Consider the following 22859-nt stretch of genomic DNA (forward strand, 5'->3'; position numbering starts at 1 on the left):
GGCAACACTGGCTCTAAATGCACTGCTGTGCCTGCGTCAATCGACAACGACGACGGGTTCTTTTTTTCCACCCGTGGATTTCCCGTGGATCAACGGTGGTCGGAAAATGCGCACACAAAAGTGTGTTTTTGGGTGCAATTTCCCCGATGGAAGTTATTCGGGAATATGAAATTTGTTGCCGGTTCGAATTTCATTTTGCAAGCCCGGATTGTGGGGAATCTGGTCCTGTTTGTTTTACCGTGTGTAACGGCGATTTGTTTTTCATGGCAAGCTTTTCCGTCGGCTTAATATTTTGCCGATGTTGGCAGATTTTGTTTTCGCATTTTTGTTTGCTGTCACGGCCGGTTGACTGAAATTTGATTTGATGCTGTTTGTCAGATTGGTGAAAGTTCTTTTTTTATTTGATTTTTGATTCGTTACTTGCAAAACAATGCAACGGTTCCCGTGCGTGTGTGTGCGATGATGAAAATGTCATCTTCAATTGAAAATAAATCAAAAGCTGAATCAACAACAAAAATGTTGAGAGCAATCGATCGATTCTGTTATGAAATATTTTGATGAAAACAAAACTGCAACTATAAATAATGTGCAATCGAGAGAAAAAGTGAGGTCATTTCAAAGCAAATTGGCAATTTCCTCTGCAAAAATCTTAGTTTCGTGACAAGAAACCCTTTTGTAGTCCGCGGTCAGCCGATGCTGGTGTAATAAAAACGATTAACCTTTGCTTACTGGTCTGAGTAGGCTAGTAAATTGAAGTTTTATAAGTAGGCTTGTGAAAATGAGCTCCTAAGTAATTGGCAACGACTAGAGTGTGGATAGGAAGTTAAAGTGAATTCAAGAATGTTGTTTGTTTGAAAGTCAATGTCAATAACATTTTTGTTTTAATCTGTTAAAACTTTACTATTTTAAGTCATTCCAATCGAGTTCAATCGATTACAGCTTTTGTATTGAAAAAATTGAGCTAAGCAAAACTATAAAAAAACAAAGGGTTACCAGCCAGTGATGTCAGGTCAACTACAGATATTCGTAAAACTGGTATCCCTGTTACCAGTATTTAAAAAAACGTGGAATCACAACATTGATGTATTTGTTTTTAAAACAAGTTACAATTTTTGGGACTAAATAAATTGAAACACTTAGATACTGCCTTTTGAAGAATTCCAAAGTTATTACTTTTAATATTTTTAATTTGCATTCTACTTTCAAATTCAACTATTTACTACTTTTTCGGATTTTGAGAACATCGGTGAAATTTTATTCTTGGATCATAAAACTTCTATCCCACCAAACAAGTTTTCAAAACATTCTCGTGTTGCACCAAATCCCTAGGCACTGACATATTTTGCTACCTCTAAAACCCCAAAGGAGAAAAAAACGTCTTCCCAAACACCACCACCGTGACCCACGTGTCTGTCTTTCACGTTTCCTCGCAAAACTCCACAAACTGGCACCAATTTCCGCGGCTCAATATTTACGATCTAATGCCACCTTGTCCGGGGGGCACTTTCGTGACGGAAGGAGCTTTTCAGCGGGAGCTTTTTTGGAACCCTTTGCGTGGTTTGGACCGTTCAACGGGGAAATTTCGTTTGATGGGTTGATTCTTTTCTAGGCAAAAAAAGAGTTTCGTTTTCGAGGGAAAATGAGATCCAGTTGGCAGCTATCTTTTGCTGCAAATTGATGCAGTGCACGAAAACTTTCAATTTCGGGGCGGAATTTCAGTTGTGGCTTTGCTCTTATTTGTTTATTTTCCACCCACTAAATTCGATTAGACTGTTGGTTTATACTTACTCGATGTGAATCTTGCGCGAACCCGCTAGGGAGATAGTGTTTCTGTACAATATTAGGAGCTAGTAATTGTCTGAAATGAGAAAAATTAGCAAATTAATTTATTTACAAATTAAGATTGTAAGCCATGTTTGCCACTCAAGAAACACTTTTGTTGCAGTTTCGTACCTGGAACAGCTAAAGTTTTCCTCCCGCAACCCATACCCTTTTAATTATCTCGATTCGATTTGAAAATCACATTTCACTAATGGGGAAACTTGGCAAACATATCGGGTCGTGTGGCAGAACAAATTTGCTGCTCACAGCCCCGTAAACCTTGCAAAACAACATTTCGGCTCACCACAAACCTGTTGGGGTTTGCATCGTGTTTTGCGCGTAGTTTGGTTTAGTGTTGATGCGATGATTTTAACCAAATGAGGAGTCTAACACGATTGTTAGACGATCAATCAATCCACTGAGTTTAGCCTGATTTTTGGTACCCTTTTGTTCTTTTAATCTAAAATTACCAGTTTTTTTTAGTGATTCTCCACCAACTCACACGAAATTGGAATAAGTTGCCCCGACCTCTCTTCGATTTGCGCGAAATTTGTCCTAAGAGGTATTTTTTCTCTGATCACGAATCTGAGGTGAATTTTTCGATATCTCGTAACGGAGGGCGGACGACCCCTTTCAATAATTTGCAGCCTGAAATGGTGAAGATTTAGAAATTTGGTTTCAAAGGGACTTTATATATAAAACGTTGCTTAACCCACCTTTAGGTGGGTGGTGCCTTCCTTGCATTCATAAAGTTAATACACTACAGAGCCTCAAAAAAGAGTATAAATAAGACTTATTTTTATCAAAATATCTGAGATCCGGCCTAACAAAGTGTATAAATAACACTTAAGTGCTTATAACTTTTGATAGGGTTGTCAGATCTTTAACGTGTTAGGCTCATTTGAAAAGTCTTTTGATTACCTATACAAAGACAGGTCGCATGGTGGATCCGGACAACGTTTTCATCAAAATATTTGAGATCAGGCCTCCAAAAAGTGCATAAATCACACTTGAGTGCTTATAACTTTTGATAGGATTTTCAGATCTTCAACGTTTTGGGCTCGTTGGAAAGGTCTTTTAAACACCTTTTTAAAAATGTATAGCATGACGGCCTTTCTTGCAAAAACCACCCTTTTTACAATCTTCCGGACTTTATTCGAAATCGTTTTTTTTAGCATAACTTTTGAAGTACTTTACTAAACTTCATAATATTAACTAGGGTCTTGTGGGACCCCAAGACGGATCGAATGAGTCCAAAACGGTTAAAATCAGTTCAGCCAGTCCGCAGATAATTGTGTGCATATTTTTCGGTGCACGGACTAACATCCAGACACACGCACAGACATTTGTTCAGAATTTGATTCTGAGTTGATAGGTATACGTGAAGGTGGGTCTACGAGGTCTAATAAAGAAGTTCATCTTTCGAGTGATTTTATAGCCTTTCCTCATTGAGGTGAGGAAGGCAAAAATGGCTGCCCGATTGGATGGCGTACTCAGAAATCCGAAAAAAAGTATTTTTATAGAAAAAACACAAAATTAGTTTAACAAATTCTGCATTTTTTTGTTACTCAACTGTAAATTGTTTTGGAACATGTCATTTTATGGGAAATTTTATGTACTTTATGAATCTGCAAATACCCAGAAGGGTAATTTTTCATTCTGAGCCAAAAAATATTTTATTTTACAACTTGTGTGAATGGCTGGTTCATAGAGATTCGATGTTCCTTGCAACTATTTACTTTTCATTAACCGCTTGGTAATAGAAGTTCTTCAAATGCAACTAAACAAAAACTAGGAAAAATTTGGCTAAAAAATCTAGTGAGATCTAATAATTTTACATCTAAATGTGTGATTTCACCACTTTTTCAGTGTTTTGTCACTTTTTCAATGTTAAATGAGGATGTCCAAATTCACCCAATCCTTTATTATGAAAAATAAACAGAAAAATTAAAAGTTTTTTACGATTTGAAAAAAAAGAAAGGCCTAAAATATCATACAACATTATTTTTTAGAATAAGATATGAAATACTTGCATTAGGAATGCCAAATTTTGTTTCTAAAATATTTTTTAAGTGTTCACAGAATCGGAGACTTTTGAGTTGATTTCTGAATGAAATGTTGTTAAATTTAATTGATCCAAATATTTAAAAAAAATCAAATTGAATATGTTATTTTGGATTCAACAATACTAACAACTGACTGTATAACTTAAAATTGTTTTGAAATATTTTTTTAAATCCTGCGAAGAAATTTGAAAAGGGATTGCTTTTTTTCTAATTGTAGACCAATCGAATATAGAATTTCTTAAATCGAGCTTGCAAAAACAATCAAATCCGCATTTAAAAGCACAGCAATCCACTTGAACGACCCCCGGGCAAGGTTGAAAAAATATCACTCCGAGCGAATAACAATTGCCTGAAAAAAGGCCCTCTGAGTATGCTTTGATCACTTCTTTCCCGACTGACACTTGATCGCTGACTGTTGCAGAGACGAATAAAAATTTGACTGATTAGGTTTAGTCGTCATGTTGCTGCGATCTGCTTATAATTTTACCCATTTAACACCAGCAGTCATGGGCTCGGGGCAAGACAGTGAGCAAGGGAGTTACTCTTATTACTCCAAGTTCCTCCCGTTTCCTCTACTTTGCTCCCGTTTGCTCTGAAAATTTGCTTTTGACGGGTTTTCAACTCATTGTCAGTGTTGCAAAAGAGTGATAGAAAAGCTATCAATAGATTATCTCTGCACCAAAAATATCCGAGAGTGTAGCGGCCGTCACTATAGCTTGTGAGATCTCTTCTTGTGTCTCGTGATTCCCAGCGATGCCATTCTCTCTCTATCACTCCTTCCCTTTTCCTCGACTATGCGCTCTCACCGCTGAGTCTCTCAATCTCTCCGAAAACTGCAATGAGAGAACGCGAGATGGCGATTAGGAGCGGACCACGCATGACGTCCCGTTAAACTGCGTTTGCGAAATTGGTTTTGTGGCGGCTTTTGTGGTTAAACGCTGTTGCGGTAGGATGTTCGTGGAAGCGAGAATGAGAGAGAAAAGGAAAATGTCAATCGCGAGTGGGTAAACACGAAAACGTGTTCGGCTATGTTCGGCGCTGAGAGTTTCAATGAAGAGAGAAGAGCAGTTGTATTTGAGGCATGAATATTCAGGCGAGATAATTGTAGTTGCTGAGAGCTGATATTTTGATATTTTAACAACCCTGCTCATTGTTCTCGGTTTCTCTAAATTCCTCCCGATTCCTCCCGTTTGCTCCCATTTGCTCTAGATTTCTCTGAGAGACGAAAGAGAAAAAATGAGAAAGAGCGAAAATGACGTTTTGTTTATTTACATTTAACAGATCGAGCTTTGATAGAGCTGCGGAAAGAAATTTCAAGAAAATAAGCGTTTTTTTTTAAAAAGGGCGAAAAAATAGTTGTTTGTGGTGTTGTTTTTTTACAAGTGAGAAGTTTGCGATCCGTTCCGGCCAAAAATGGGGATAGATTGTTTGCATGGACATGCTCCAAGGTAAGATTCTTTTTGCCAAAGAAAAGTTTTTTTGTGTGATTGTTTGTGCGATTTTTGGCTTTTTCTCCGCCAGGTTGGTTGACTGCTGAATCGTCTTCGTTGGCATCTTGTAGTCCCACCACCCAACCCAAGAAAATGAACCGCGTCCCCGCAAAGCAACACATCTAGCGGAACTTTTACTAATTGGTGGACGAATTTATCAACCACTTCTCGAAGATGCCCAAAAGTATGGCACATCCGGCGGTGGTGTTGCCGACTAAGTTGTCGAATTCGAAACGAAACTCAACTCGTCGATGGACTTTTTGAATGTGGTTAGAAGCGGTAGTTGATGACCGCGTGCCGGCAAGACCGCTGATCCGGGGAGGACAGGTACAGCGTGGCGGAGAAGTCCCCACCAGGCCAGGACATCCACCAGATCAGACCTGATGGAATTGTTCTTCGTACATAATAAAACAACGATTTTTGTGTTTTGTTTTTTATTTAATCTGAAATTTGGCTAGGCCAAAGGTAAAGCCTCCGGGGTATGGGTAAAGCACTGCGCATATCTGATTCCTTTTCCGCGGGAAGTGATTCAGACCTTAAAAAGTAAAAGCGAGTGCTCGAGGAACCGAAATTGAATTTCCAGCTAAGTGTTAATCAAAATTGGATTGCACCTGCCAAAGCTTGCAGTTACAGATTGATTTAAGATGACAGGTTATTAAGGTCGTGGGCAGAAATCCGGCGTCTACGCCGTCATCTTCCGTAACAAGTCGTTTAAATAAATCAGACCCCCAAAGTCCGGTCTGTCAAGAAGGGTTGTTTATTGAAACGATCGAGATGCAGCAGTGCATTATTAAGAATGTCCATCCGGTTAGCGTCTCCCAGAACTATAACCTTGAAAGCCGCGTCGAATCAACCATCTCGACCAACAGGATGATTTCGTGCTCCTTGCGATCGATTGCGCCGATTCTGTTGACGGAGATGGTCCAAGACGCGGGATTTCGGACCATCGCAAACATGTCTCGCACCACGCATTACGAGCCACACCAAGGAACATGTAACTCCGAGCTGGACACGATGATGACCGACTTGGCCTTACCGGCAGTCGTCTTCGTCAACATAATGTGCCCGTTCCGGATGGTCTTGTAATCTCAGCTTCCTTGTTGCTAGTAATCTTGGCACCCAAAAGGACTCCAGCAACGTCCCTGAGGAAGAACATCGCGAAAACGCACCCAAAAATTATGAAAGAACCGCACTCTAACCTCGCTTGAATCCGATGAGGAACACATTGTCAAAAAGCCATCAAAAATGAAACGTCAACAACGTCAAAAGTGACATTTCTCTCATTTCTCCCGATTCCTCCCGTTTGCTCCCGGAGTAACTCTCGTTTGTTCTGGTTTTTTCACTGTCTTGCCCCGAGGTCATGGGTTGTTATAATCAGCGGTTGTACACTTGACGAATGACAGCTAGTCGTGGCAATTTGAGAATAACAGCAGTCTTATTCATGAGGTGTAACAAGCAGCGATTAATCGCAAAAATAATCATAGTCGTCGGATTTTCAACACTGCCCCCGGGGCTTTTGTGGTCTCTGTTGCAAGTGTCTGCTCATTTCTAGGCGTCCGAAGGTTATGTTTGGTGAGTCACCGAAAACCTCGTTTACACAAATGGACCGACGTTTTACCTCCCCATCCAATAGAAGGCCAGGGGGTAAGGCAGGAATCGAACTCGCGCCCCATAGCAACTTAGGGATCGGCAGCCGAAGCCGCTAACCACCGCGCCACGATGCCCGCATTTGACATCTTTGAATTTATCAGACATTCGTTTAACCAATAATCATTAGTGTGTTTGTAAGAACATCAATTCTCCTAACTATGATTAAAAGTGAAAGACGGGCAAATTTGAATGCATTTTTTCTTGAGGCAAAAAGCCCGAAGGTTTTCGCCACATCGCCTATTTTTGGAACACACAATTGAACTTAAAAAAAAATCTATGAAGTTGTACAGAAGAAAATATATGATAAAACAGTATATTTATTTTCTAAATAATAAGATATTTTAACATTATTTAACGTATGTTTTTGCATTTCATTAACAAGAGCAGTCTGAAAAAAATAATTTCATCTATTTTATTTCAGTTTAATCCTGTCATGTTATATATGACCGATTCTTAGCAATTGATTACCAAGCAGTCATTTTTTTAAGTTGAACTTTGGATGGTTCTGAGAATTTTCCATGTTTTCCAACTATTTGAACCACAGAAAAAACATATTTCCACACCAAAGTTTCTATTCTAAGCATAACTGTGAGCAGAAGTTGTAAAATGTATAAACGCAGGAAATTTTTAATTTTCCCATCATTTTTAAATAATTGCTCAAATTAATGGGTGAAACGCAGATATTTAATCATTCTAATCGGAATTTTATAGTTAAATGACTCCTTTTTAGGCCCAAATTTAATCAATCGGGGTTCGCTGAACTCGGATACGACCTCTTGAATACTTCAAAGTATTCGAGAAATGTGAAATTCAAGATGCCGGCCAAGATGGCGAACCAAGAATATTGGAAAATTTTATACAGAAATGTGACAGGCAGTCAACAGGTCAAATTTTCTTAATTTGGGAACCCGAATATAAGCCTTAGAATATTCTTAAGAGGCATTATTTGTAAATTCTGCTCGGTTTTTTCTAGAGGTCGTATCGAGGTGCTCCGATTTGGATGAAACTTTCAGCGTTTGTTTGTCTATACATGAGATGAACTCATGCCAAATATGAGCCCTCTACGACAAAGGGAAGTGGGGTAAAAGGGGCTTCGAAGTTTGAGGTCCAAAGAACCTGAAAAATCTTAAAATTGCTCGCATTTCCGTAAAACTTCATCAATTTCAACTCTCGTAGATGCATTTGAAAGGTCTTTTGAAGCACTTCAAAATGGGCCATAGACATCCAGGATCGGCTTGACCTTTTCTCATAGCTTTTGTAAATTACTGTTAAAAATTGTTTTTTTTTATAACCTTAATATCTTTTTGCAACAGCCTCCAACACCCATAGGTCAATAGATAGGTAATTTCATGGACTTTAAGCCTACGGTATTAACTTTTTGGCCAATCGCAGTTTTTTTCATAGTTTTTCGATTTTTCTACAACAAACATTTTACAACGTTAGTTTTTGCTCTGTAGGCTTCCATAGCGGCACTTTTTGGTCTCAATTTTATCATATCCGGATACCTCGGTAAATTTCACGTTAGTTAGAAGTATTGAAGTGGTAAATTTGATTTAAAAAATAATTAAATAAAACATTTTTGAAAAAAGAAATAGATCTTTTTTACTCTGTGATCAATACGTCAAATGCTGTATCAAGTAGGCGAAATCCTGTTTCAAAATATTTTAATTCATTCTAAATGGCAATTTTTCCAATCAAATTTACCACTTCAATACTTCTAACTAACGTGAAATTTTCCGAGGATTCCAAATATGACAAAACTGAGACCAAAAAGTGCCGCTATGGAGGCCTACAGGGCAAAAACCAATTTTGTAAAATGTTTGTTGTAGAAAAATCGAAAAACTATGAGAAAAACTGCAATTGGTAAAAAGGTCCTTGCCGTAGACTTAAAGTCCATAAAATTACCTATCTTTTGACCTATGGGAGTATGGGTGTTGGAGGCTGTTGCAAAAAGATATTAAGGTTTTAAAAAAATCAATATATAACAGTAATTTGCAAAAGCTATGAGAAAAGTCAAGCTGATCCTGGATGTATATGACTCATTTTGAAGTGCTTCAAAAGACCTTTCAAATGCATCTACGAGAGTTGAAATTGATGAAGTTTTACGGAAATGCGAGCAATTTTAAGATTTTCAAGGTTTTTTGGACCTCAAACTTCGAAGCCCGTTTTACCCCACTTCCCTTTGTCGTAGAGGGCTCATATTTGGCATGAGTTCATCTCATGTATAGACAAACAAACGCTGAAAGTTTCATCCAAATCGGAGCACCTCGATACAACCTGTTACACATTGGTGAAAAACTCGCTCTTAAGTACTCAGGGAATGCAATTCAATTTTATAGCTTCGCCATATTGGCCGCCATCTTGGATTCCACATTCCCCGAATACTTTGGAGTATTCTAGGAGTGCACAATTTTTTCGCTAATTATCTTCTTTATTCAATGTTCATCACTTTACAATGTTTCTCACCATGAGACATGTGTTGCTCTAATTTTTACGGTTACCCTCCTTCTGGGTCAAAATCTGAAAATTACTGTGTCAAACTTTGTGTTTTTAAATGTATGCTGGAGTGAATCTTATTGGAAATTTAATGTATTTTCCAAATTTGTATAAATATTGGTACCTTTTCCAACAGATTTTAAAGTTATCCGCAAAACACTGAAAACATAAGCGTACAAATGTTGTCCCGTCACGAAGGAATCGGTCATATGGTTTTTGAACGTGTGTACGTACTTACGTAAAATACTTTTTTAAGTTCATAATTCAAATACACATTGACAATTTCTTTCAGGCTTCTGATCGATCGCTTTTTTTGGATGAGTTCCGGTTCTAATAACCAGAAGATTTAACTTAGGTCATAGATTAATTTGCAACCATTTTTCCTAAAGATCTCGCAACTTGTCTGTGATCAGATTGTTTGTTTGCGGAAATGTTTCTAATTGATTCAGTGCAACATTCTCTACCCATAAATTTGCACCAACGACGCTCGTTATTTCCAAATGAGCACAAAAAAGTGCAAAAATGTAAAAACTGCTAAATGGAAAACTTTCCAACTTTCAAGCGAATCCTTTGAACATAAATTCATTAGCAGCAGAAAAAATAGCTTTCTCTATTCCTCTTTTCTCTCAACATTATTTTTTGTCAATCTCAGTCCATCAGCAAAAGTTTTCCAACTGCCACCACTTTTCCTATCTCTAGCTCTCTCTCTATGTGTCAGCAACTTTTGTGTCCGCCCTGATTTGGGTTACATTTTGGTAACCTTTTTGCGTTTTCGCTCCGTTCCCCTTTCAAGACGAGGAAACGAAGGGAAAACTTTTCACCTGATAACCCTTCCTCCTCCCCTTCCCTCCGACAGGTGGGTTGAGGGAAATTGATTGAAAATAGTTTCATCTTTTGGCTGGGCTTCCCGTTCTCCCGTATGTTAAACAGAAAATGCTGTCTACCTGGGATGGACAAGCTTTTCTGTTGATAAAAAGTTTTTCTTTTTTGTGTTTCAACCAGTTTTACTCTGAAGCTTTCCATCATGGTTAACTAAACTTGGTCATGTTTGCGGGTGGTTGAGTGTGTTTTTTGTTAGTGCTTTGAAATCGCATTTTTGCTACATTTTTCCCAAATGGAACTTTTTAAGCAGGTTTGGAATTTGTGGGAAGTTGTCGTATTGAAATTGTTATATTTTGTTTGAGTCAATCGATTTTGAAGTAGCTTTTGATATTTGCAGAATATTGCTTTGAGTTGATGACTTCTATTATGATGAATGTTGTACTATTTTCTAACCAATACTTTGTTGACTAGAGAAAAAATATGATTTGTAATTTGATTAATGAATGTTTTTTAAAACAAGAAGAAGCAGTTGTTGCCTCCTCGATTCGTTGTAAAATATGCAAACTTCATTAAAACTTGCGCAGATCTCGCTCAAGTAACAATTAATTATCAGCAGCACTTTGATAGAACCATCATTCGGAGGGAGTTACCCCTCCTCCCCTAGGACTAAATTCACGACCCCAAACAGGGCTTCACCCTTATCGTCCCGGTCCCGAGCCGAGGATTAAAACAAATTAAGAAAATTGTTTCGTCTTAACTTTTGTGATTTCTTTTTAAAATCCCTGCCCACTTCCAGCCTTCCTCTTTTTGCTACACTGAAAAAAAAAATAAAAGTGCTAAATTCCTAAATTCTAGGAATTTTGGTTCCTTTCCTTATTAAGTAATCAAAAAAACCCGATTACTGGAAATAAGGAAAAGAGGCAAAATTCCTAGAATAAAGGAATTTGGTACTATTTTTTTATTTCAGTGTAAGTTTTAGCTCATCTCGTTATTTCCTGAGGATTCATTTTCAGATCATACTCTTAAAAATGGGGAGGGGAGAGCAAGTGGAGGGGGCAAGTTAAATTTCAAATTAATCAATTTCAACCGACCTCAGCCGAAGGCTGCTTATTTCTTGAATCTTTAATATTTTTTTGAGAAAAGTCTTGTAAAAAAAACATAAAATGTACTAGCTAGATGCATTTGACTATGATTTTTTAAGAAAAGCTTTAAATTCCAACTAGGTGAGCCACTTTCTATTCAAAAGCCGCTACCATTTAGGGTCATCGATTGAAACCGACCCCGGGTCTGGCCTGGCCGAAGAATTTCCACGGCAAAGACAGCTGACGACACCCCGGATGCTTAACCCCCGCGCTCTCCCTTGGGGCGGGGAGGCTTGAAGGACATTTGACAGGCCAAGGCATTTCAGCTTCAATCAATTCTCAAATTTCCGCCTTTTTCTGCTTCTTGCTTGGAGAATGGCGTGGGTTGATGTGAATGTTTTGTTTTGTTTTTGTTTTTCTCGGTGTGGAAGTTGAAATCGAGATTGAGTAATGGTGATTGATAGTACCAGCCGGGGGAAATAAATTTGTTTTGCGCTGGGGAGATTTTTGAAAAGTTGAGTAGATTTTTGTTGAAACAGGCTATTTGATTTGGTGACGTTCATTTAACGTGTTAATTGATTTCTAAAATAAGGTTCAGTTTCACACATTTAAAACAGTTTTTCGCACAAAATGTTAGAGACAAAAATTTTTATTTTTTATTTTTCAAAGTAAAATGCAAGAAATTATTATGTTACTTAAATATTTGAAAAAATATCAGAAAAAGGCAAAATAGTGTTGTTTTTTTTTCGAAATATTGATGGTTGAACAATGCATGTAAACCGGGTTCCTCGGCCGTACGTTGTCAAATTTTCCCGGCTTTTTGTCCGGGACCGGTGGTGTAGGGGTAAGCGTGGTTGCCTCTCACCCAATCGGCTTGGGTTCGATCCCAGACGGCCTCTGTGGCATTTCTCAAAACGAGATTTGTATGACCACGCCTTCCGTCGGACGAGGAAGTAAATATTGGCCCCGGTCTAACCTAGAGGGTTAGGTCGTTAGCTCAATGCAGGTGTAGGAGTCGTCACCCTGGGTCCTGTCTCGGTGGAGTCACTGGTAGGCAGTTGGACTCACAATCCAAAGGTCGTCAGTTCGAATCCCGGGGTGGATGGAAGCTTAGGTGTAAAAAGAGATTTGCAATTGCCTCAACAATCAAGCCTTCGGACACCTAGTTTCGAGTAGGAATCTCGCAATCGAGAACGCCAAGGAAATAATTTGAATTTGATTTTGGTTTCCCGGGCAACGGGAAAAATATTTTTTTTAATCTCGGGAACTCCTGCAATCCTTGGATATTTTTAAAACGATCATAAAAACATTTTTTTTGTTTTATGTTATGTTTTTAATGTTTGACATCATAGAATCAGTTTATTGTCATAAACTGGTGATAGTTTAGACTACAATCTTACCAGGGACAGCACAAGGGTAGAAATTCTGTAAGCTAATCCGGCAACTTCATGTTTTTGAATTCGTAAACATTGAAATGTATCCAAAATCATCAAAAATTTTCTCTATTTCGATTTTAATGTTCTCAAAATCGACCACATTGTTGTTCAAAATCGGAAAAAATGTTGATGATTTCGGAAAAAAAAATCATTGGTTAAGAATTCAAAAACATAGAGTTACCGGATTAGCTTACAAGGTTACAAGAAAAACTTTAAAAATATGTCTTTTGTAAGGTCTTTTTTAAGAAGACAAGGAAATATTTACATGGTATTCTGAAAAAAAGTTAAAAGATTAACCCATTGATACCCTAGCCCAGGGCTGCCCAACCTACGGCCTGCGGGCTGGATCCGGTCCACGACGCCTTTTGGAAACTGTTCAGTAACCTTTAAGCCCTTCTCAAAAGTCAAAGTAGTTATGTCACAGACATAACCGGAATGGCGTAGACTACGTAAAGTTTTGATATGTGAACCATTTCTTAATTTTGATGAATTAGCTAGACACTTGAAATACATTAACGGAATAAGATCGTGAATGCGATCGGTAAATTCAGTCGGACCGTGTACGTACCGGTAGTTGAAACAGAATTTATATACGATTCGAATTGACTTTTACTAGAAAGAGATGGCAAATCTAATGCGAACAAAACCGCAGCTACCATGTAAACATACTTTGAATGTGTTGATAAATCTTTGACTACACAGAAAAAAATATGTGAATTTACACAGCACGTAATTACTGTTTCTTATGTAAACTCACTCAATGTAATGTTGAAATATGATGTAAAGAGTAAAAAGTCATGGAAATTACTCCAATGTAAATCTAAATCTAATGTAAATCATGAATCTAATGGAAACGTTGAGCATGGAAACTCAAATCTGATGAATTTCTACCCGTGTTCGGCTTCCTGTAAATTCCTATTTAATGTAAATCATATATCCAATGTATTTCTGCCAAACGTTGACTTCAAAACTACCCGAACTAAAAATAGTAATATTTGGTTCTCTTTCTATCGCTCTCATACTTCGCTGGCCCACTGCCTGAGCCTCGCCCTGAACAAGTTGATGCTTTAGCCGCTCCTTTAAAAAATGCGAAGATGGCTCAGTCGGCAGCGGATAGCAGCAGTAACACCGAACATTCTACCCGTCGTCCGTTCGATTCCAGTCCAGCGTTATTCCACTTGGCCGTCGACGAGAAAGCGTCCCCTACCTGTGAAACAACTTTTTAAAATCCGAATTTCCTTTTGCTGCCCGCTTCACTCATTTTAAAATAGAACATAGGCCACACCCTTTTCCTACTGCAGTCCAAGTCGAGCTTCTCATTCCGATTGGCCAATCAGAATTAGTTGATTTGAACTAATGTAAATTCCAAAAGTAATGTAAATTCCAAAACTAATGTAAATTTTCAAAACTAATGTAAATTTCCAATGAATCTAATGTAAATTTCCAATGAACCTAATGTAAATATACATCATTTATCATGATACCTTTTGGTACATGATAAATAATGTAAATTTACAGAAATATTTTTTTCTGTGTAGACAACATCGAATGGAGGAAGGAAAGAGAAGAACGAAAAACGATTTTTTCGCGAACCGAGTGAATGTTTGGTAGCAGAATGAGGGGAAGGGCAGCCTCAGAAAGCTGTGCAATCCGTCACCCCCGAAGTAAATTGTGTCAATTCAATTAGAGGGAAGGAAGATATAAGCGTTTGACGGATGACGCAGTATACCAGGGCCTTCGGCCCGGGTTTTTAGAAGTTGGGGGCGAGAGCAGCCTCAGAAAGCTGTGCAAACCGTCGCCCCCGAAAACCAAAATTTGTTCCTGAAATTTAAACTGTAATTATTCATTGCGCTGCCTCGCCCCGGGTGGGACGAGGGATGGGAAGTGAGGGAACTCCGAAGAGTTGGAAAGTGGTTAACAACTAGAATTTGGAAGTTTCACAACCACGGCTTGACCCACGAGAGGCAACTTTTCGGCGAGAAGTAGCAAGCGCGCGCCCCATCTTGTTGCTGCCTCGTCCCGGGTGGGACGATCCAAACGGTCCGGCCATCGAGAGGCAACTGGCTGACGGTGACGACGAGAAGGCGATGCGCACTTCTTTTGCAGTTCTGGTCCCTCTCTCTCCTGCTGCTGTTGCGCTGGTCTCTCTCCTGCTGCTGCTGCTCTGGGCTGAGCTTTCCTGCTGCTGCTGCCGGTCCGACGTCTGAGACGTGAATGATAGAATGGGCTGAGCGCGCGTTCTTATATATGATTCCGGTCTGCTACTTCCCCTCCTTTTTCGCGACCGACACTCGGCCGCGTTGCTCGGATGATTTTCCCCTCAAAATAGGTACTTGACATTCCCGTCCGTGAGTGGGAAGCGCTCATTTTGCTTGCAAAATCTCTGCATTTTGAAAACATTTTAAAACATTCAATTGTTTCAATAGTAAAACTATTTTGCCAACAATGAAAGTTTTATAGCAAATTGCTGAATAATTTTCGAATCGAATGGAACCAAAATCGTGCCGATTCGATTTGAGGGAAGGAAGATATAAGCGATTGACGGATGACGCAATATTCCAGGGCCTTCGGCCCGGGTTTTTTGGAATGACACCCCAGTACCTTCGACAAAGACGTAAGTCTACGTCAAAAAAATTACTTAGTTTAAAAAAATATATTTAAAAAAATAAATAACAAGCCATACTTTTAACATTGGAATGAAAATTTAAATTTTCAAAAAATCTATGTGCTCACGAAACAAATTATACATAAACTTTGAAACGTATTTGCAACGGCCTTGTTACTTATAAACAAATTTGTTTATTTTCGTTGGAATGAAATGTTCAAGCTTGGAAAAACATTCCCAGATTTTTTCAGACGTAATTTAACAAATTTAAATTCAATTCAGTTATGCTTTTTATGAATAAGGAATGCGCAGTATCTCTTTATCCATTTTATTATACTTTAGATAACATATTCGTTCGAATCATTTTTTTATATCAGTTAAAAATTTTCCCATTTCCAATATAAAAATTAACATTTTAATATGTTTTTGAAACAGTTTGAATGTAATCCCCACAAAAAGCATGATTCGATTAAAAGTTCTCCAATCGGGCTTAAAATTTTTCTGGAGGTTCCTTGGCCAAAACCATTAGGGTGACCTATGCCGTGTTAGGGTAGCCCATTTTCGACGATATTCGCCAAAACTACTTTGTTCAAAAAATCATATCTACGCGCCATTTCATCTGATTTTAGCTGCCTTAAGCACAAAAGAAAGGTGACTAGTTTGGGCTATTTGGGAAAAATAGTAAGATTTTTCAAAAGGTCGTATGAAAACATAAAAGAAAATCGCGTTTTCGTAAAATTTCAAGTTATCGCAGTTTTAGTGTTAGCGTTATTTTGCCGTTTTCGTCATTTTCCCGTTTTGCGCGTGGCGCATCGAAAAAGCCAGTTTTTGTTTTCAATAAATCGTATCTAGGAATATTAAAAAAATAACTTCACCATTTTTCATTATGATACGAAAATAATTCCGAGGAATCTGATAAAAATATTTTCAGGCATGGGCTCTTTGGTCTCGAGACCTTCAAAAGAGCATTTTAAGTTTTTATTTATCCATTTCAAATATTTGGCTAGATATTTGAAATTTTTAACTATTTATCCTTATAAGCCTATCTAATACCTAGGGTTAGTGAAATTTCACGATTTCGCGGACAACGTGAAATCCGCGAAATTTGGCTTTTTCCGCGAAATCCCGTAAAATTTTATGTTTGTGTGAAACTGCAACGATTTTTCTCAAAATATTTTATAAAACTCAAATAGGAATGAAAATAATCTTAAGAACTAGAGTACAATTAAGCAATTGGATACCCTTGTTCAATCACTAATATAGGGTTATTGAATTTTGTCGATTTCGCGGATGGTGTCAAATTCTTGAAATTTATCAATTTTCAGCAATATTTTTTTATATGAGATCGTAACAAATATTTCTACCACAGAGGTTATTTATGTAATTTCAATTGATAAGCTAAGTTTGAACCATTTGAAGAATTATTCAGATTTTTCAGTTTTTTAGAAACTAACTAAATTAAGTATTTTTTTCATTCGCTGTTTTAAAAAAGTTTCTACTATTTTATTTGAAAAGTATAATTTCAAAATCCACAGCACCTAAAAGGACCTAATAAAAACAAGTTATGAATAGCAGAAAAATAATTTCAAAAGAGATTTAAAGATTCAAGATTTGTTCAAATCAAAATAAAATGAAGAGTATTTTTTATCTTCAAAATCACATTTGAAAAACATTTCAGATTTTTTTCAGAGTCCTGTTTAATTTTAACGTTATTTGATTATTTGGGTGGATGATTCCCGTGAAAGTTAAAAATTTCAACCTTTTTTGTTTTCTGTTCTCATTCATACAAATTTCGATTTCGTTACAAATTATTGTATTTTTGTCTATTGATTTTAAATTAACTTTTTGAAATGAGATGAATTCCTTAAAAATTATTTTGATTGGGTTAAATGTCGCATAAAATTCAAACTATTTTTCACTTTGGCTGGACAAGATTGTCAAATCTTGCTTTGATATGAAATTCAAAAAAATGTAAACTGATAAAACAGAAGAAAATCAGCTAAAACTTTTTAGCTTTATTCGTCGAATATTAAAAAAGCAGTTCAATAAATGAGAATAGTTACGCATGCCCTACATTATGTTTCAAATTATATAAAGAGTCGTAAACTAGTTGAGAACTTTTTTGAAAATTGGGAGATTTTTTTTGAGTCACGTTCAAATTTAGTGAAGATTTTATTAGTTTAGTGAAGAATAATGAATAATGAAGCTTAAAGAGTAGTTTCTGTGATTTAGACTTAAGATTTTCAGAGTTATTTTAACATTTTCCACGTTCCGCGAAATTTGCGTGAAATTTGGTGTTTTGAATTTGAGGTCCCCGTGAAATTTGCTATTTTCGAGCGTGAAAAATCACTAAGCCTACTAATACCCTTACGTTTGCTCTCAAGACACCTGAAATCGGTTGAAATGGTGCGGAGTTATGATTTTATTTTGCAAAAATTGACGAAAATAGCCATTTTTCAGACCATCCTAACATGGCATACCCCCCAGAAAAATTTTGAGCCCAATCGGTGAACATTTTTTTCATGCTTATGCTGTTTTCGTGGGCAATTGCTGTATTTGTAAAAAAAATGTTTTTCCTCATACCTGTAGAATTTATTCAACTTTCCTGAGTACAATTGTTTTAATTTTATATTGCGATTGAATGAATATTAAAAGTATTTGATAAAATGCTTCATAACTACTTCCAGCACTTGATTCGAAACATTAATTATTAAACAAAATATAATAAAAAATATCCGGCCGGCAACTGCTTCAGGAAAACCAAATCTGGCCATTTTTAAAGAGCTAATAACTTTTCAGGATCGAGTTTTACAGCTTTGTAATCAGAATCACACTTTTGGGTATATTTGGATAAAAGAATTGCACCCTGTTGATAAAATTTCACTTTTTCGATTTTTCCCATAGAAACCTCACCTTTGAGTATCAACCGATTGACCGATTTCGCGAGGTTCTGCAAAAAAAACTTCATTTTCGGGGCACCCTAATACACAGGCTCAACTCGAGGGTACGCATAAACTTTGGGGTTCACAAAGGACCTATAAAAAATGTTGTAATAAAAATAATATTTTAAAAATCCAGATTTGATCTCTCAGCAACGATTAATCAAACTCCTAATTCAATTTCACCTGGCTCTTTTGACAGGCCAAATTTGTAGCAAAACTTTTCCTCATCAGCCAAAAATTTCCATCTCTAATTTCACCACACTTTCGGGTCACAGGTGTGCGGTTTTCTTTGTTTCCAATCCAAACACGAGCGGTGCTTTTAATTAATGAAACTTTAAACAACCAAAAGCACCCACTCAAGCAAGCCACCGAGGTTGTAGTAGTGTCAAAGTTCTGGCGTCAGCGGTTTTATTTTGACGGTTTCTTACTCCCTAAAAAAAAAAAAAAAATGTCCAGACGCCATTTCGAGGTGGGGCGCTAAAAGTGTCATAAATTTAAGCATTACTTCCACTTCCATTCTGGAACGGGACCCGGGAAAACGGCACCAGGGGAACAAACAGGTATAATTTCTTGGACTTTTCTTAGTTTTTTTTTCCTGTTTTGCTTGGGAGCCACTTGTAAGCAAGTGCCGCCCATAGGTAGGCAACAAGCACGTGCTCGTGATTCGCGTGCTGTTGGTCCAAAGTAATAATAATTCTGTAAAGTTGCGAACAAATTGCCCCTCGTTGGCAACAGGATCAAGTTTGACACTGTAAGACATATTTTAAAATTATAAAATTCATAACGGATCGGTAACATTTGTAAAAGTTTGGTTGTATCTCAATGTTTTGAAAACATTTTTTTTAAATAATAAAAAAGTCTTTCAGGATTTTTGCTCAGTGCAACCTAGTTGGTCAAATAAATTAAATTCACGCGCGCAAGTGCCTTTTGGCAGTAGCAGTGAAGTGACCAGCAGAGGAGGCGGACCTTGGGTCGCGCGACAAACGAGCCCCCTGACGCCAATGATGCTTTCAATATAGAAAACGCCGTTCTCTTGGAAAATTTATTGCTGCTGGGGAGTCACTGCAGTAGATCCCGGTTCTAGACCAAGTTGCACCAGTTCTAGACCAAAGTGACTCGTTTCAATGCAGGCTGTGTGTTTGAATTGTAGCTAGAACGTGAGGTTTTGATTTATGTTCATTTATTTAATGTTTAAATGAAATCAATTTCTATCAACTTTTTAGAAAACAGTACCTGTCAAACGTGATATTCTTTTTTTTAAATGTTCAGCAATCTTTTTTCATCCTACTTTGAAAACATTTTTTTTTCCTCATCTCCTCAATTTTCGCTCACTTTTCATCATCGCTCATTATGCTAAAAGTTTTCCCGCCTAATCTATGGGCTCAAAATGAGGCAAAATTTAGCTCAAACAAGGAAAGAAAAAGAAAAACCAGCGAATTAGCAGCCCCCTGAAGAAAGTGCGTGGTTTGCTCCTTTCTCTTCTTTTTTATCCGTCTGACAACGAGGCCGGAAAGGAAATTCAATGCCGATACAGACCAGCTCCATCAAATCACCTTCTTGAGCAGGTTTTTTCTTGTTCATACTCTGCCATGCATCTTTGGTTGAGGAAAGTAAATCCACAGACAAACAGAAGGATTTCACTAGATCCATCTAGTTGTCATCGTGAGCAATACCTATACAAGATTTATAATCAACCGTTAAATTGTTGATTGGTGGATTTTGAAAGAGATTTGCGTATGTTTGTCTATTGTAAAACACTCAATAAGCCGATGCATTTTAATGGGTTGGGTTGATTTTTTTTTAAATAATCGATTTTGTAGTGTCAGTTTGGCTTTCTAGATATTTTTATATATATTTCATAAAATAATAACCACTTTCAACTGGGGCGAATGGGGAATACAGTCTGAGTAAGGACAGAAAGTGCTCTGTTTTCATTTGTTTCACTTTGCTAGCGGAAAATCTGGATTACTACCCTTGTATAGAGCCCTAAGATACAGTTTCACTCGATTATGACATTTGAAAGGGGGTAATTCTCTACCAACTCACACGAAATCGGGAAAAGTTGCCCCGACCCCTCTTCGATTTGCGTGAAACTTTGTCCTAAGGGGTAACTTTTGTCCCTGATTACGAATCCGAGGTCCGTTTTTTGATATCTCGTGACGGAGGGGCGGTACGACCCCTTCCATTTTTGAACATGCGAAAAAAGAGGTGTTTTTCAATAATTTGCAGCCTGAAACGGTGATGAGATAGAAATTTGGTGTCAAAGGGACTTTTATGTAAAATTAGACGCCCGATTTGATGGCGTACTCAGAATTCCGAAAAAACGTATTTTTCATCGAAAAAAACACTAAAAAAGTTTTAAAAATTCTCCCATTTTCCGTTACTCGACTGTAAAAAATTTTGGAACATGTTATTTTATGGGAAATTTAATGTACTTTTCGAATCTACAATGACCCAGAAGGTTCATTTTTGCATTTAGAACAAAATTTTTCATTTTAAAATTTCGTGTTTTTTCTAACTTTGCAGGGTTATTTTTTAGAGTGTAACAATGTTCTACAAAGTTGTAGAGCAGACAATTACAAACAAAATTATATAGACATAAGGGGTTTGCTTATAAACATCACGAGTTATCGCGATTTTACGAAAAAAAGTTTTGAAAAAGTTACTTTTTGCGTTTTTCTTCGTTTCGTCGTCCGTGTCTGTCGCGAGTGACCATGAACGGCCATGATCGATGACGACCAACTTTTTCAAAACTTTTTTTCGTAAAATCGCGATAACTCGTGATGTTTATAAGCAAACCCCTTATGTCTATCAATCAAAATTTTTGTAATTGTCTGCTCTACAACTTTGTAGAACATTGTTACACTCTAAAAAATAACCCTGCAAAGTTAGAAAAAACACGAAATTTTAAAATGAAAAATTTTGTTCTAAATGCAAAAATGATGTTTAAAGTGATGTCACGATTTTTTTTTTCGCTCAAAATTTTTGTGAAAATTGCCTAAAATGTGACAAAAAGACTGACCAAAAATGTAGGATGGTATGTCTCTCATAAAAAATACATAAATCATTTACTAAAACTGTTTTTTTGAAAAGTGGTCTAAACGTCAAAATTTTCAAAAACCGATAGCGGGAATCGATTTCCCAGACAATTTTACATAACAGTCTCCATATTGACCATTGTCCTTTGCTCAATCCTTGTGAAGATACAGCAGTTTTAAAAATAAAAATGTTGAAAAAATGGTTTTTTGATGGTTATCAACAATTTCTATATTACAGACTTGATTTTTCAGTCTCGTTCATATTTTTACCGGAAAACTCGTCAAATTTCCCATTAGTTTGTCTTCAACAGCTTCTTAATTTGACTCGTTTAAATATTTACGTAAGCTTATTTACTATCCAGGTTTCTACCACACTGAAAAATACATTCAATTGAAATGCTGTTAAAGACAAACTTATGGGAAATTAGACGAGCTTTCCAGTAAAAATATTTACGAGACTGAAAAATCTAGTCTGTCATTTAGAAATTGCCAAAAACCACAAAAAAAACCTAGGTTTTCGACATTTTTATTTTTGAAACCGCTATATCTTCCCAAGGATTGGACATAGGACAAAGGTCAATATGGAGACTTTTATGTAAAATTGTCTGGAAAATCTATTCCCGCTATCGGTTTTTGAAAATTTTGACGTTTAGACCACTTTAAAAAAAACAGTTCTAGTAAATGATTTAGGTATTTTTTTAGGAGAGACATACCATCCTGCATTTTTCGTCAGTCTTTTTGTCACATTTTAGGCTATTTTCACAAAAATTTTGAGCAAAAAAAAAAATCGTATCATCACTATTAAATTTATCTTTTAAACTTGAAATATAAAAAATTCTCATAGAATTGGCGTGTATTTTTCTTTCAGTGTATTTTTTTTTCAAAAAGCCCGTTTAATTTCTTACAATTTTGTCTTTGACCACTTTTTGATACGATGTAACGGCTTAGAGATACAGCTAAATTTAAACTATAAAATATAAAAAAAAAATAAAACCCTTACTCCCTTCTAAAATTTCATTATCGAGTGAAACTCCATATACACAAAAATGGCTTATATAGGCCTAACATGTCTAAAAAGTTTCATTGAAATCAGAGAGGCTCGGGTACAAAAGTACCAGAAAAATTCCTGATTTGAGCTGGAACTGCTTATAAATAATAAATAAAATTAGACTTATTTTTCACATCCTACCGGCTACTATTAAAACCCCTCTTCTATTTAAGGGAAACTTATTGACCCATGATCACGAATCCGAGACGAGATAAATTTTTCGATATCTCGTGACGGAGGGGCGGTACGAACCGTTATTTTTTCGAACATGCGAAAAAATACGTGTTTTTCATTTATTTGCAGCTTAAAATGGTGATGATATGGAAACACCAATCAAAGGAATATTTATGTAAAATTGGACGC

At 36.9% G+C, this 22859-nt stretch overlaps 1 protein-coding gene across 9 annotated transcripts in view; it reads right to left on the minus strand.

Moving 5' to 3' along the window:
* The window catches only part of LOC120413521 (disintegrin and metalloproteinase domain-containing protein unc-71), a 982641-nt gene that overhangs the window by 324739 nt on the left and 635043 nt on the right, over positions 1 to 22859 (minus strand). For all 9 annotated transcript variants that reach the window (XM_052707188.1, XM_052707187.1, XM_052707193.1 and 6 more), the window contains one exon: positions 1789 to 1858. In XM_052707188.1, the coding sequence (XP_052563148.1) occupies positions 1789 to 1858 (70 nt within the window). The remainder of the gene's footprint in view (positions 1 to 1788; positions 1859 to 22859) is intronic.

This window comes from Culex pipiens, chromosome 1 (genome assembly GCF_016801865.2).
Source record: "Culex pipiens pallens isolate TS chromosome 1, TS_CPP_V2, whole genome shotgun sequence".
In the NCBI taxonomy this organism is placed as follows: domain Eukaryota; kingdom Metazoa; phylum Arthropoda; class Insecta; order Diptera; family Culicidae; genus Culex; species Culex pipiens.